This window comes from Rhinopithecus roxellana, chromosome 9 (genome assembly GCF_007565055.1).
Source record: "Rhinopithecus roxellana isolate Shanxi Qingling chromosome 9, ASM756505v1, whole genome shotgun sequence".
Classification (NCBI taxonomy): domain Eukaryota; kingdom Metazoa; phylum Chordata; class Mammalia; order Primates; family Cercopithecidae; genus Rhinopithecus; species Rhinopithecus roxellana.
Window position 1 is genome coordinate 29,359,556 of NC_044557.1, and position 15,896 is coordinate 29,375,451.

The 15,896-nt window shown below is 41.1% G+C and overlaps 1 protein-coding gene across 2 annotated transcripts in view; it reads right to left on the bottom strand.

The window, feature by feature from the left end:
- IMPAD1 (inositol monophosphatase domain containing 1) overlaps positions 1–15,430 on the bottom strand; it is a 36,234-nt gene extending 20,804 nt beyond the window's left edge. For both annotated transcript variants that reach the window (XM_030937742.1, XM_010362527.2), the window contains exons 1-2: positions 14,747–15,430; positions 1,082–1,244 (exon numbers count right to left, since the gene is read on the bottom strand). In XM_030937742.1, coding sequence (XP_030793602.1) covers positions 1,082–1,244; positions 14,747–15,133 — 550 coding nt within the window. In that variant the 5' untranslated portion in view covers positions 15,134–15,430. The remainder of the gene's footprint in view (positions 1–1,081; positions 1,245–14,746) is intronic.
- Between the last annotated feature and the right edge of the window lie 466 nt (positions 15,431–15,896).

Sequence of the window (15,896 nt, forward strand, 5' to 3'; positions counted from 1 at the left end):
AATAAATCTGTACAACAAACCCTCATGACACAAGTTTACCCTATGTAACAAACCTGCACTTACACTCCTAAACTTAAAATAAAAGTTTAAAAAAATTGCATTTAGAGTCATAACTCTTTTATATTATAAAAACCACACAAACAAAAGAGTTCCGGTTCTAAAGGCAGACTACCTGGGTTATTCTCCTAGCCCACCATTTTGTTAACCGAATGTCTTTGAGTAAATTACTTAAATTCAGCTTCCTTATCTGTACAATATAAACAACAACTAAGCACTCATCTTTAGGTATAAATTAAAATAACTTTTAATTTAAAAAATCAAATTAGACACTTAAAATAATCCCTGCACAAGGGATGTGCTCACTAAATGTTATTATTATAAGAACAGGCCAATCTCAGTTTAGGAAGAACTTTTTATGAACAAATTCCTTGATATTCCATATTTCTATTATCTATTCCTGAAAAGTTCTATGTTGTAATTTCAGTTACTATTAGACATATACATCTAGTGTCTTCTCCCTGTTCTCCAAAGTTATATACTGATTGTTATGGTTCAAGTTCAGTGCAAAAGCACTGAAATACAAAGGTAAAAAGGTAGAAGCCTCCACATCTAGGGAACTTACCATCTAGCAGGATAAACAGATTAACTTTAACATATAAACCAAAGGAAGAGCGAAAGGCAGAAATTAGCTACCTCTGGGTAAGAAATAAGGCCTGAGAGGGGATCTACAAAAATAAAATTTGACTGGGACTAGGTAAAAAAGGGGACTGGAGGGGCAGTAGTTCTGTTTTATTACTTAATTGCTTTCTGAGTACCTAGAAATTTACTATTTTGAATTCCAAAGTCAGATATACATGCATTAAAACTTAAAATTCCTAATATCCTGAGTAAATATTAAATTCTGGCTAAAGAAGTCTCTTCAGTTATAGGTGTCCAATATAAAACATTTTGCTACTACTGTTAAAAATGCTTCTTTACTGAATAATCAGTGAGCCACTATCACCTATAGGAAGTATGCCTTGGTTCTGATTCTCTACTACTAAATGTCAATCAAATGTTTTGAGTTCAGTTTAAAAATTACCTGTATATTCCTGTGTAGCATCAAGTGGGTCAATCCAGACAGTAACACTTTCTGCTGGTACCTCTTTAGGAGTAGTTACTTCCTTTAGGATATCCTCAGGAATCTTATGATCCCACAAGATAACCTCCTGATCAGCTGCATCCACGTGTTCCTCAGTATTTATCTGCATTAAAAACAGGTGACAGTTAAAAAAAGTAAGAAAAACAATCACTATTTGATAAACTACAAAAGAGAAAGTATTAGAGACAAAAATCACACAAATTATAAATAAGTAAATCCCTATTTTTATTTCTTTTGATGTTCTATATTGCAAAATGAAAAAGAAAAAAAAAAAATCCATGACATCAGGTCTTGAAATGCTTCCCAATCTAATATTCAAACTTGGTTTGTTGACTAATCAAGACAGATAATTCAGACACAGAGAAATATAGAGAAACTGAGCATCAAAGAAACAAGCTACTTAAACCTTAACAATGCTTTATGAAAAAGAATAGCTCTAAAGTGTTAAAATAGACAATATTCTGGAACACAACACAAGCAACTAGAATTAGAAGAAAGACATATCACAGAATAGGGAGGTACAGTCAATTTTCTACCTTTTTTTTTTAACTAAGGAACAAAATTAAAACATAAAATAAATTTACCTTACCATACAAATATGTTAAGAATGTGGGGTAAGGAGAGAAATATAAGTAGAGGAAGGGTTGTTACGAGAAGAAAGGAATATATTCTCTCCTTACTCCACACCCTTACATACGTATATACACACACACACACACACACACCCTTACATACGTACACACACACACACACCCTTACATATATATATATTCTCTCTATATATGTTACATATTATTTCTATATATAACATATATATACATGTGTTTGTATAATACTTTATATAGGTATTCTACGCATTTACAAATACATTACAGATTCCCTTAAATTGAGATTGCTCAACTTTGGCACGAATGACAATTTGGACTGTATATTTCTTTGTCTTGGGGCTGTCCTGTGCATTGTAGGATGTTTAACAGCATCCCTGGCTAAATGCCACTAGAACACACTAGATGCCAGCAGCAACACCCTCAAGTGTGACAAACAAAAATGTCTCCACACATTGTCAAGTACGCCCGTCCCATCCTATGAAAAAAACAGTTTTTAACAGTATACTTCTTAATGCATGCTAAAATATAGTCTAATTTGTAAAATAGTGTTTTAAAAATAATGTTTTAGCCAAGTGTACTGGCTCATGCCTGTAATCCCAGCACTTTGGGAGGCCAAGGTGGGTGGATCATGAGGTCAAGAGACAGAGGCCATCCTGGCCAACATGGTAAAACCCCGTCTCTACTAAAAATACAAAAATTAGCCAGGCATGGTGGTGCGTGACTGTAGTCCCAACCACTCAGGAGGCTGAGGCAGGAGAATCGCCTGAACCCTGGAGGTGGAGGTTGCAGTGAGCTGAGGTCACGCCACCGCACTTGCCAGCCTGGCAACAGAGCAAGACTTCATCTCAAAAAAAAAAAAAAAAAATAGTAATAATAATAAAAAATGTTTTAGAACTGCATTTACTTTTATGAACTTGCATATACCAATGGACTAAATCTAAGAATTGAGTGTTAAAAATTAAGTTAATAACAGATCATCAATCTTATTTGAATACCGCCTCACCATAAGACTTCTATCACATAGTAATACACACGCACAAAAGAAAAAATGTCCCCAAAATGTGGATTTTAGTTAGGGACTTACACCCTCAGCAGGACAGGCTATTGGGTCCTGTGCTTTCTGACAAGTTCCCTTTCCAGAATAGGTCACGTTTATGCTACATGTGATGCCATGCCTAGACCCTATGCTACAGTGCCAGAGTGATCACAGCACTGACAATACATGAGTACTGTCAATACACCATCTCTCACCTGGAGTCCTAGAACAGTCTTCAGAAAGTCACAGACATGATTTTAAAAAATATCACAACTATCAGCAATCTCCAGAAGGTACCCTGAAACACCCCAAATTATCACAGGAGAGGTTAAAAATAGTAATAGTCTAGAAACATCAAACCACTTAAATCATTATTATTTTCTTTTTTCTTTTTTTTTGAGATAGAGTCTCGCTCTGTCTCCAGGTTGGAGTGCAGCAGTGCGATCTCGGCTCACTGCAACCTCCGCTTCCCAGGTTCAAGCGATTCTCCTGCCTCAGCCTCTGGGTAGCTGGGACTACGGGCGCCCGCCACCACACCCGGCTAATTTTTGTATTTTTAGTAGAGACGAGATTTCACTGTGTTGGACAGTATGGTCTCGATCTCCTGACTTCATGATCAGCCTGCCTTGGCCTCCCAAAGTGCTGGGATTACAGGCATGAGCCACCACGCCTAGCAAATCATTAAATATTTCTTAGTACAGAGCCAAAGTAAACATTCAATTTATTCACTTATGTCTTTATTAATTCAGCAAACATTTATTGATTGCCTATTATATGACAGACACAGTTACAGGTCCTAAAGATACCACAGTGATCAACATGAGACAAAAATTTCTGCCCTGTGGAACTCAGATTCTAGTATAGATAAACGATGAGACACATAAAAAAACATGTAGTATGTTGGACAGTGGTAAGGAGGAGAAAAAAAAAACAACAAAAGGACAGAAAGAGTGCTGGAGAGTAGAGAAAGGATTGTTAGAGAGTAGAGGAAGGGTTATTCTTTAAGAAAAAGGGTAGATAAGATTAAGAAAGGGTGGCTAGGCAATTATTCATACTAGCCAGAGAACTACTAAGACTACTCCATCAATCAGTAGTTTATCCATTATCCTGATGAATGGATAAATATATTTGGTATATCTACACAATGGAAAGTTACTCAGCCATATATGGGAATAAAGTATTGAAGACACTAAATCATGGATGAACCCCCTTGCTTTGCGAAAGCATCAACACAGAAGAGACCATATACTGTTTGATTCTATTAATCTAAAATGTCCAGAAAGGTAAATCTACAGAAAAAGACAGATTAGTGGTTGCACAGGATAAGGGATTAAAAACAAGAATAAACAGTTAATGGGGACGGGGTATTATTAGGGTGGTGAAAATGTTCTAAAACTGATTAATGATGATAGTTGTACAATTTGGCAGTTCTACTAAAAATTACTGAATTGTATACTTGAAATAGGCAAATTGTATGATATATAAACCATGCTGCAATGAAGTTGTTTAAAAAAAAAAAAGGTAAGGTAGCTAGAGAAGCCCCTCACTGAAAAGGTGGTATTTGAGTGAAGAGATCTAAAGAAAATAAGCCTGGCAGGCAGCCAGAAGTGCATTCTAGCCCAATAAATAACAAATGAAAAGATTCTAAGGTGGGAATATGCCTAGTGTGTTCAGAGGGCAGCAAGGAGGCCAGCAAGGCTATAGCAGACTGAGCCAAGGAGAAAGTTGAGGTCAGAGAGTAATGGAAGCCAGATGGTGAAGGACCTTGCAGGCTGTAACACAGAGCCAGTTGACCTCCATCACAACAGTTATCAACAATGTGCAGAGGGTCCTAGTCATTGCAGTAAGCTAAAGGGAGGGGGAGTGGAGCAAGAGGGGAGGTACAAAGTTTAGAAAGAAACAAACAAACCCGTAATATGAAGTTGATTACTGAACACTGAGAAAATCTAAAAGAACTTGCAGATAAATGCGACTCCAATCAAAATCCCCACAGGTGTTTTTTTGTTGTTGGTAGTGGTGTTTTTTAACCTTCTCCTTGGAAACTGGACAAGCCATTTCTGAAAATTACCTGGTAGAACAAAAAATCTAGAAGCAACACATTTTGGGAAAAGGGAAAAAAAAACACCATCATGGTGTGGTGACTTACCTTACCAGATATCAAGACCTATGTTAATGACAGAATAATTAAGACAGTGTAACACTGGTGAGGCATTTTGGCTTCAGAAACCACTCTTTTTTTATTAATTTTTTTATTTATTTTTATTTATTTTTATTTTTTAGTAGAGACGGGGTTTCACCGTGCCAGCCAGGATGGTCTCGATCTCCTGACCTTGTGATCCGCCCGTCTCGGCCTCCCAAAGTGCTGGGATTACATGCTTGAGCCACCGCGCCCGGCCCAGAAACCACTCTTAACAACAATGCCAGAGTACTTCAGATCAATGAAGGTTAATAGTAACACCAAGCAAAAAGGAATAAACTTTAAAAAAAAAGAAACGTGACTCCTAGAAAAGACAAAGTAGTTTATGGGCCTTAACCACTGTAGCTTACAAAAATGGCAGTGCCAAGTCTGGCAACTATGGAGCTTCACTGATTTTTTGTAGAATTCAAGTCAGCTTCTCCATATACTTGCAACTGAGTATGAGCGAACACATTATAGAACAGTATTTGAAAACATCTTCACTGAGAATCGGGTTAGGGAGAAACAGAGCAGGAGAACAAGAACGTTAGCACAAGTACCCAATCTGCTTTTGTGTAACTGCTATTTATAAACTGCCACAACCACTACACACCTACAAATTTGAAAAATCTACTACCCACCAATGTAAACAACCTTATCAATAGTTGCTGTGGTCAACACCAGAAAGTCTTCCTCAATCCTTTTTCACATGCCACATCCAATCAAGTCAGTAAGTCCTGGAAATTCTACCTCCCAACCCTAAATATGTAAATATGTCACCATGTCTACCAAGAAAATCTTAGTTTAGGCCACCATCTCTCACCTGGATTCCTACAATAATCCTCAATTGTTCTTGCCTCCTACAGTGTATTCATTCACCCATTCATTCAACATCTAATGGGTATATACTCTAAACTGTTTTGGGGATTGGGATACAGTAATGAACAAAACAGACAAAATCACTGCTTTTACAGAGCTTCCCTTCTCAACCCAGCAACCTGCCATCTTCCTAAATCAGACCATGGCACTCTAGTTTACAATCTTCCAATGGTTTCTCATTATGCAGAGATAAAATCCAGACTCCTTATCATAATCTACAACGTTAAGTCCTAGATGATCTGGGTAATCACAGTAGTAAATGCTATCCAGTAATTTCTCTCTATTTGCACTCTTATTTACTGTACTCCAGACTTACTAGTCTTCTTGTGATCACTCAGCCTCAGGGCCTTTGTACTTACTGCATTCTTCTGCTTGTACACACTTTCCCAGATCTCTGCATGACATCATGGTTCTTACTCAGGTCTTGGCTCCAGCAAGACTGCCTCAAAGTGGCCTTTCCTGACTACCATTGATAAAACGGGACCACCAGACACACTCCCTGCATGACCCCATTTTTCTACTTCAAAGACCTTATCAGAAACCATGTTGCTTGTTTACATTTACTATCTTGATCAGCTAGAATGTAAGTTCTGTGAGTGCAAGGACACAAATTTTCTTTATTACTGTAGCTCTATCCCCATTGTCTAAACCAAAGTAGGTACTCAATAAATATACCTTAACTGACAATATTATTCTTAGCCACTGTAGTTTTTAAATTTCTTCCCCATAATCCTCTTCCACTCAACCTCCTCTTCCTTCCTCATCCTTACTGCCTGTCAAAGACATCAACGGGGAATTGAAGCATAAGAAATCAACCCAAGCTCCAAAAACCCAAACCTACGAACAGCCCTGGCCAGTCCCTGCCCCCTCCTGACACCCAGCCAATCACTCCCAAAGAAGCCCATTATGGTGGGAATGAACAATGCAGCTTTTAGAGAACCTATAGTTTTAGAAGGTAAGCATAAAAAGGTTCTAGAAATCAGAAAACACTAAACTGATCTTGGTCTATGCTGATACATAATAGCTCATCTTGCAGTCTCCACCTACACCTGGCAACTATCAAAACACTCTTAGATCCTTTTGTTAGCCTCTATGTATAGCAAGTATGGATTTCTTTAGGTTAACTTGCCTCCTGTGTAGGCATTTCTAGTACTCACAATGTCCACTTTTCTTTTCCTTCCTGAACATCTGGGAGACTATACTTCCCATCTGCCTCGTAGTCAGAGGCACATGAGAGTGATTGTGGCCAGTAGAATATGGACGAAAATGTAAACGCACAAAATATGGACAAAAATGTGAATGCACATCACTTTCTGGCTTAGGTAATAACAAGAAAGCTCCTGCCCAATTCTCCTATCTTTTCTCTTTCCCTGCTATGTTGACAGGGCAGAATCACACATCAACATCAACTAGGTCACAGTCACTTCATGGAGGACAACTGCTTTGGAGAGTGTCAGGCTTCTGAGAATTGGAGGATGTCATTACTACAGCATCGCCTACTCAGTCTTCCCTGACTAATGTATTTTTCCTTTTATAAAAGTAAATACTCCTAAGTAGTTTAAGCACCAGAAGAAATTCACACGGGTGAATCAATTTGAGTCTCTTCCTTTAAACCTCAACCTTGCATCAGGAACTCTGAGAAAACAAAACAAAACAAACAAACAAAAATGTTGTTGTTACTGGATGGGAGGTAGCGGAAATAGGAAAAATAATTTGGGGGATAAAATAGTAATACCTAGGTGCAGATCTGAAGGCAAAGCACAGCTTAAAGGAGGAGGCAGCGTTAGATAGGAGAACAGGTACAGAATAGTAGGAGTGTTCCATAATTGTGAGGATAGAAAATGTTTAATCTATATGCTAAACAATACCTTAAAATTAGTACAACCAAGTCAGGGATCAGGAATCAAATGCTTATGTAATATAAATGGTCCTCAACTTATGATGGGGTTACGTCCTCATAAATCCATTGTGAATTGAGAAGCATTTGTATTGCATGAGTTGAAAATATCTGAAGTCAAAAATGCATTTGACACATCTAACCTATCAAACATCACAGCTTAGCCGCTTAGCCGAGCCAACCTTAATTAAATGTAGTCAGAACACTAACATTAACCTACAGTTGGGCACAATCATCTAACACAAAGCCTAATTTATAATAAAATATTAAATATCTCATGTAATTTATTGACTATTAAAACTGGACAACAGAATGGTTGTATGGGTACTACAAGTATGGTTTCTTTACAATGAATGGTGCATATCATTTTTGTACCATTGTAAAGAAATCCCAAGTTGAACCATCTTAATTAAGTTGGGGACCATCTGTACAAAGGTTAAGACAAGTTGATCTATTTAAAGATTTTATTTAATTAGACGGACATATACACACATATATACATATACATATCATACATATACACACATATACATATTTAGGCTTGTCTTTTAAATTCCAGAAAGGGGAAGGAAACTATTCTCCATCAGTATTGTTAAAGTTCAAGGCCCCCAAATACAATCAATGCCATTACTATGCTAGTTCAGTTACTTTGGGGTTTGAAGGGACTTCTGGTTAATGCCTTAAGAAGATATCGATCATTTACTTCATTTCTCCATAAATCATTATATCCTAACCTCACACAGTGCCTATCATACTATAGGTGTGATAGTTAATTTTATATGGCAACTTGACTGAATTATGGGATGCCCAGAGATTTGGATAAACATTATTTCTGGTTGTATCTGTGAGGGTGTTTCTGGATAACATTAGCATTTGAATCAGTGAACTCAATAAAATAGACTGCCCTCTCTAATGTGGGTGGGCAGCATTCAATGTTTTGAGAGTGTGAATAGAACAAAAGGAGGGAGAAGAAAGACTCTGCCCCTTCTTCTGCCTTACTGCTGAGCTGAAACATCAGTCTTCTCCCGCCCTCCAACTGAGACTAACACCACCAGCTCTCTGGTTCTCAGGCCTTTGGACTTGGATTGAATCACATCACTTGCTTTCCTGGGTTTCCAGTTTGCAGGTTTCCAGCTGATAGATCAAGGGACTTCTCAGCCTCCATAATCATGAGCCAGTTCCTTATAATAAATCTCTATTGGTTCTCTTTCTCTGCAGAACCCTGACCAATACAGTAGGCATTCAATAACTATTTTCTTCCTTCCTTCCTCCCTCCCTCCCTCCCTTCCTTCTTTCTCTCTCTCTCTCTCTCTCTCTCTCTCTCTCTCTCTCTCTCTCTCTCTCTCTCTCTTTCTTTCTTTCTTTTTGAGACAGAGTTTTGCTCTGTCACCCAGGCTGGAGTGCAGTGGTGCGATCTCGGCTCACTGCAGGCTCCACCTCCCAGGCTCCACCTCCCAGGTTCACGACATTGTCCTGCCTCAGCCTCCCGAGTAGCTGGGACTACAGGCGCTCACCACCATGCCCAGCTAATTTTTTGTATTTTCAGTAAAGATGGGGTTTCACTCTGTTAGCCAGAATGGTCTCGATCTCCTGACCTTATGATCTGCCCACCCTGGCCTCCCAAAGTGCTGAGATTACAGGCGTGAGCCACCACACCTGTCCTCAATAACTATTTTCTAAACATATAAACAAACATCCCTCTACCTGTCCTATTCTCTTCCCACCTTTACAGAAACCTTTTACTATCAACTACTCGCTCTCAAATATATCTCTATAAACAATTAAACATGCTGCAGTCTCTCGTATCTTAAAAACAAATATACCAAAAAGAAAGCACAGAACCTTCTCTTAGGAAACATAATACACCTAACACCCGAGCCAACTTCCTTAAAAGTCCAATTCCTCTTTTTTTGATACGGAGTCTCGCTCTGTCACCCAGGCTGGAGTGCAGTGGTGAGACCTCAGCTCACTGCAAGCTCCGCCTCCCGGGTTCACTCCATTCTCCTGTCTCAGCCTTCTGAGCAGCTGGAACTACAGGTGCCCGCCACCACACCCGGCTAATTTTTTTTTGTATTTTTAGTAGAGACGGGGTTTCACTGTGTTAGCCAGGATCGCCTCAATCTCCTGACCTCAGGTGATCCGCCCACCTCAGCCTCCCAAAGTGCTGGGACTACAGGCGTGAGCCACCACGCCCGGCCAAAAGCCCAATTTCTCAAAAGACTTGTCTTTACTCACTGTCTCCATTTCCTCACCTCCTAATCATAGGTTGTCTGAGTTCAAATGCCAACTCTTCAATTTATTGGGTATGTGAATAATTTAGGCTAGTCACTCAACCTTTCTGAGCTACAATTACCTCATTGGTAAAAAGGGACAATGATCTATCTCCCTGTAAGGTTCTTATGAAGAATGAAACAGAAAAGGTAAAACAAACTTAGCACAAAGCTTAACACAGAGTAAGCATTTAATAAAGGCTGTCTGCTACTATTCTTGTTAAATGATTGTTTTCAGTCTTCATTATCCTTGGTTCTAGGCCCTGATATTCCCCTTTCACGTTATATTCTCTTCCTAACCAATTCTGTCCACAACCAGTTTCAATTAACATCACAACACGGATGACTCGCAGATTTGTATTTTCAGTTCAGATGTTTCTTCAGAGCTTCAGACTCATATATTCAACTGCCTCTTTGACAGCTCCCCTTGCACATATCAAAGGCATCTCTAACACAGCAAGTCTAAAATGGCATTCATAATCTGCCCCCCAACTTAACCACCACTCCCTTTCACCAGCAACAAAACTCCAGTTGTGAAAGCTATAGAGGAGTTACTTCTAACATATCCCTAAAAATTATTTCATTTCCTTCTACATCTATCTTCTCTACAACCATAGCCCTAATTCAAAAGATATTAGCTCTCACCTGAAAAAGCCTCCTAACTGGTCTCCCAGTATTTACTTTCCTCCCCTCCAAACCATCCTCCAAGCAACTACTCTGAGTCCTTCCATTCATTTATAACATTATAGTTAAGAGTATACTTGTGTTACATCTGTTATACTGCCTTAGAGAATTAAACAGACCTGAGATGATTCTCTGACCATTAAGTGAATCTCAGCGAGTCTAAGACTATTCTCATGGTGAAACCTCGTCTCTACTAAAACTACAAAAACTTAGCCGGGCGTGGTGGCAGTGCCTGTAGTCCCAGCTACTCAGCAGGCTGAGGCAGGAGAATGGCGTGAACCTGGGAGGCAGAGCTTGCAGTGAGCCGAGATCGCACCACTGCACTCCATCCTGGGCAACAGAGTGAGACTCCATCTGAAAAACAGAGGCTGTAGTACTTAACCTCCTTTATTGTTGTGAAGATAAAATTAATAGTGTCATTAAGAAGTTTAATTCAATTTTTGTGGCTTGCAAAGGGCTATGCAAATGTTAGCTAGTAAAACAAGATCAGCAAAACTTCCCCACCGCTTGACTCCTGGTCCTCATCTTTCACATGGCCTGTTCTAACAGTCTCTAACTAGTCCCTATCTACCTCCAAATGCCCAAAGCCCAAAGTATGGCTTATTGAGGCCTCAAGAAATCTGGCCTTCTTTTAGTATTCTAGTAGTAAACTACGGATTGGGTCCAAATTCCTTTGAGCTTGGAATATGACCTAGCCCCTACCTACCTTCCCAATCTCTTCCACAGTAATTCTCCCAAGTGCATTTTACTCAAACTCATTAGATTACATGAATTAGCTGTCCTACTATCTCTCTTGGGCCTGCTCCTTTGAACTAGTTTCTTTTCCTCTGTTTTCAGTGCTTATGTCTACACCAATTACTAGTTATTCTAATTTTACAGAAGAGGACACTATGGTTCAAAAAAGTTAAATGACTGGCCAGTATCACCTAGGCTGGTGACTGCACAAGATGTCAATGCAAGTATTCTGTGCACTATATTAGTGCTTCTCAAACTTTTCTGGGACATACTTCTGTTGAAAGACAGAAGCATAACTTCCATCTTATAGGTCAAGGAAGACACAGACCCAAGTTGTTGCTACCAGCTTGGAGTACCATGCTTTACCTTCAAATAAGTCACTGTCAGAACTTTGAACAAATCAAGTTGAGGACAGGAGCCCCTCAAACAGACAGTCCCCCTGTACATTAAATTGAAACTATAAATCTAAGTTTGTCTGTTCTGTGACTGCAAAGCCACACCACAAAAGTATCTTCAGCCTTCATTTTCATTGTTACCTGCAAGGATAAAGAGACAAGTGCCATACAAATGGCTGGAGTTATTACTACTTTGACACAATGAAATAAGCATTGCCAAAGTGTTTAGGAAGAGGAGACTAGCTGTCTGGAGGGCTCTCTGGGATCTCTAACCTGAAGAAAACTGAAGACAAAAGGAAACCCAGGGACCCTAGGTGAAACTTGAGTTTTGTTAAGACAGCACTCTCTTTTCTAGAGTATGATTCCTCAACTTGGGCACCAATTGACAAATGGAGCAGATAATTCTCCGTTGTAGGGGGCTGTCCTGTGCATTATAGGATGTTTACCCTCTACCTGCTAGATGCCAATAGCATCCCACCCCTGGTTGTGACAACCAAAAATGTCTTCCGATGTTGTCAAATGTCAGTTAGGGGACCAAACTGCCTCCGGCTGAGTGCTCTAGAAAAACCCCTGGTATATCCTTTTACTGAGGAGTGAACATTAGATATGAAAGCTCAGACTTCAGACTCTACATAGGAAAGCAATCGGAGAAAATAGATCTTTCTATATTTACACAGGGCACTAGGATAAAAGAAAGAAGTATCTGATGCTTCTCAAAGGTCTTTTTCCACTAGGAAGTAAAGTGGAATATAATTTAAGTTTCTTACCAAGAAATTTGGGGTGAGGCTTCAAAATCAACCAGGCATTTAAGACTGTACTTCTGGGCATTAGGAGAGGGGAAGGCACAAAAGGAGAAAGGCTCTTTTAGGTTGATTCTCCACTTAGATGGCTACAATATTTGGCCTCTAGCCTATAACACAGGGGTATAAGGAGATCGCTCAACATGACACCATCTCCACTTTGACACTGTATAAATGAGCACAAACCTCCTCTATTCCTTCAGCCATGACCCAACAGGAATACTGCAGAAGCACATGCAAACATTCAAACAGTCACAAGAAAACAAAAAGTTGTTTTATATGAAGCCAGAGACTTCAACATCTGCAATTCCAAAAGCTTAGCTTTTGTGTTTAATAAAATGCAGCTCACTACCCTTGGCAGCCATTCCCTTATTGTTTGCTAATAAATGAGAATGCACACACATACAGATGTGTTTTCAACATTTAAGAAACTTTTGTTTTTACTTAAAAAAAAATCAACTCTGCTTGCTACATTTCACTATTATTGATTTTAAACTTCTAAAATTATAAGTTTTAAGCAGGCTTCTAAAGATCTAGCTAAAATGTTGGATAGTTCATATAAGCTGGAGTGTCATGAGCCTCAGAGTTCCCATTTGTAAAGTAGGCAGAAATAAAATTTACTTCTTAAAGTTGCTGTAACGATCAAGTGAAGTCCTGTGTAGTCAGTATTTGGGCACGTAGAATATATTTAATAAATGGTTATTATTAGTACTGTTAAAACTATTAAATAGCAACTTCTCTGAATCTCCTGTTTCCTCTATACATTCTTGGGGAAAGAAACACATATGTTTTGGAAAAGCGGTAAAATAGTTCATAAACACATCTTACATCTAGATGCAAAAAAAGATAAGTATTATTTGGGATGATAAAAACAGAGTAGAGGAAAAATAAAAAGTGGAAATATTCTGTGTTTTAAGTAGAAATTTGAAAAAAAAAATTCTAACGTTAATTACATCTGGTATACAGTAGTTCATGATAGGAAATCCAATGTTCCTTTCCTCCGGAAAAAAAGAAAAAGACGAAAGAAAGGGGAGGAACAGAGGAGAATAAAAAGCAAAACCAAAGCAATATTATGACAGACTGGAAGAAGCCTTACACAAAATACATTAACTAAACAATGACAATATTCTCCTCTTTCAAGATCAGCAGTAAAAGGTCAGTCACCTTCCAAAGCAGCCTGGGTTTGCACATCACTGTTTATCTAATAAAATTTCAGTAAAGACAATTTTTCTTCCCAGTAGTCAAAACTACAGTTAGGTGAGTTAGGACATACACTAATAAGGTGCTGCTACACTATGTTCAGCTCTTCCTCAACAAAATTTGCAGTTCCTGGAACTGCAAATTTTAAAAATGCTTTATTCAACTCAACAGCAGCTCCACTGAAATTATGAATTCAAAAAGTATTAATAACAAATCCAAAATGTCTGCATTTCCCTAAGAAAATGTCAATTCCCTTCCTAGAAACCTACCCAAAGAAAAGGCAAATGTTATTTAATTCTTATTCTCTGGAGTAAACATGGATCTTTAATCAAGGGCCAGGTAGGATCAACAGCTGGTATATTTCTAAGTACCTCCTTAAAGGGCCCGCAAACTATAAACTTAAGAGCGTCCTGACAAAACGACAGCGAAATGAGCATACTCACCCCCATCCTCCCCACCCCCAACCCCGCACGCTAATGGCTCTGCAACAAGACTCGGTCTTTCAGCTGGCTACTGGCCAGCCAGCCAGAAAATGTGTACTCCAGTTTCGACCCTTCTAGGGATGAAATCAAGGAAGGATAGAGGGTCTTGGGGGATTTTAGCCAACCCCTTCATTCTACGGAAGAGCTTGAAGCCGCGGGTGCAATTAACTTTCTCAGCCTTTTCGTTTCAAGGCCTCCTGATCCTAAGTACACAAGGCGCACACCCGACCCAGGACAAGCCAAAAAGGCACGGGCCCTGAGTCAGACTACAGGCAACCTCACCCAGCTCCTCTGCTGTTTGACCTTGTGCACGTTAACTTCTGCGTCTCAATTTCTACATCTACAAAATGGGAACCAGAAGCTCCACACCCCATACTGTTCAGAGTCGACGGGCCGAGACGCGCTCCACGGCTCGGGTGGGCGCTCCCCCCGTGAGCTCCCACCTGGACGCTGGGGAAGGCAGTCTTGAGCAGGTAGAACATCTTGCGGTTGGACAGCACGTCGCCGCTGGTCATCTTGTCCTCGGCTCCCTCGCGCGTCTTCCCCTTGGACTTCTCGTGGAGGACGTTGCTCTCGCGGACTCGTCTCACCTCGTCGCCGCCGCGGACTGCGGCCAGCACTGACACAGCCAGCATCTCGCGCAAGTCCACGGTGCCCCCGTCGGCCGCGGCCGCGGGTCCCGCCGCGCCACCGCCAGGCTCGCTGCTCAGGCCGAAAAGGCTGAAGCGGCCGGCCAGGAAGCCCGAGTAGAGGTGGTAGAGCACGCCGAGCCCCAGCAGGCAAAACACGGCCACCCCCAGTGGGGAAAGGCGGATGCCCATGGGGGCCATGGCGCGGGAGGCCGGGCGCTCCGGGCTGCGGCTCTCACAGGCCTCCCCGCGCCCGCCGCCGCCGCCGCCGCCGCTGCCGCGCTCCGGGGCAGGCGCCGGGCGGGCTACACCGGCGTCCGCTCCCCGGCCCCGGTGCGCCCCATCACTCCCTCCCAGGAAAGGCCGAGCCGCGCCGCCGAGAGCACCGACGCCGCCCCGCGCGCCTGACTCGCCAGGCAGCGCGGTCTAGGCTCTTCCGCCGGCCTGCCGGTACGACTTCCACGTTAGCCTACCGCCGTGAGGTGAAAGGGGAGCGTGGGTGTGTATCCGGGTTACGCGACGGGGCGGGGCGAGGGCGAGGGGCGGGGAGAGCTGGTCACCTCCCCTTGGGGCGGGGCGGGACGGGAGGCGCTGGACTGAGCTGCTTTCCTTGGTCTGGGTGGGAAGGTATCCTGCAAGTGGCGAGCAGCAATCCACGCAGGAAAGTGTGCTGTGCTGAGTGCCTTGTGGATGTTTAAATTCAATATCCCATTGTACGACTATGGATGGCTGTAATAAAGTCACAGTAACAGTCTAGTCTTCTCATCACTCAGATTATTGAGGAATGGAGGAAAACACAATAAACCATTTTAACAGATTGATTTGCAAGCTTTTTTAGCCAGCGGGGGTGTAGACAGCCTGTACCTTTAAGTCGCTTCTCCGCGCTCTTCCCGGCAGGACGGGGGACTGGGCGGTGAGGGGAAGAATTGTACTTGGCTCTTTGTTCTGTTTGACATCTTTGTCG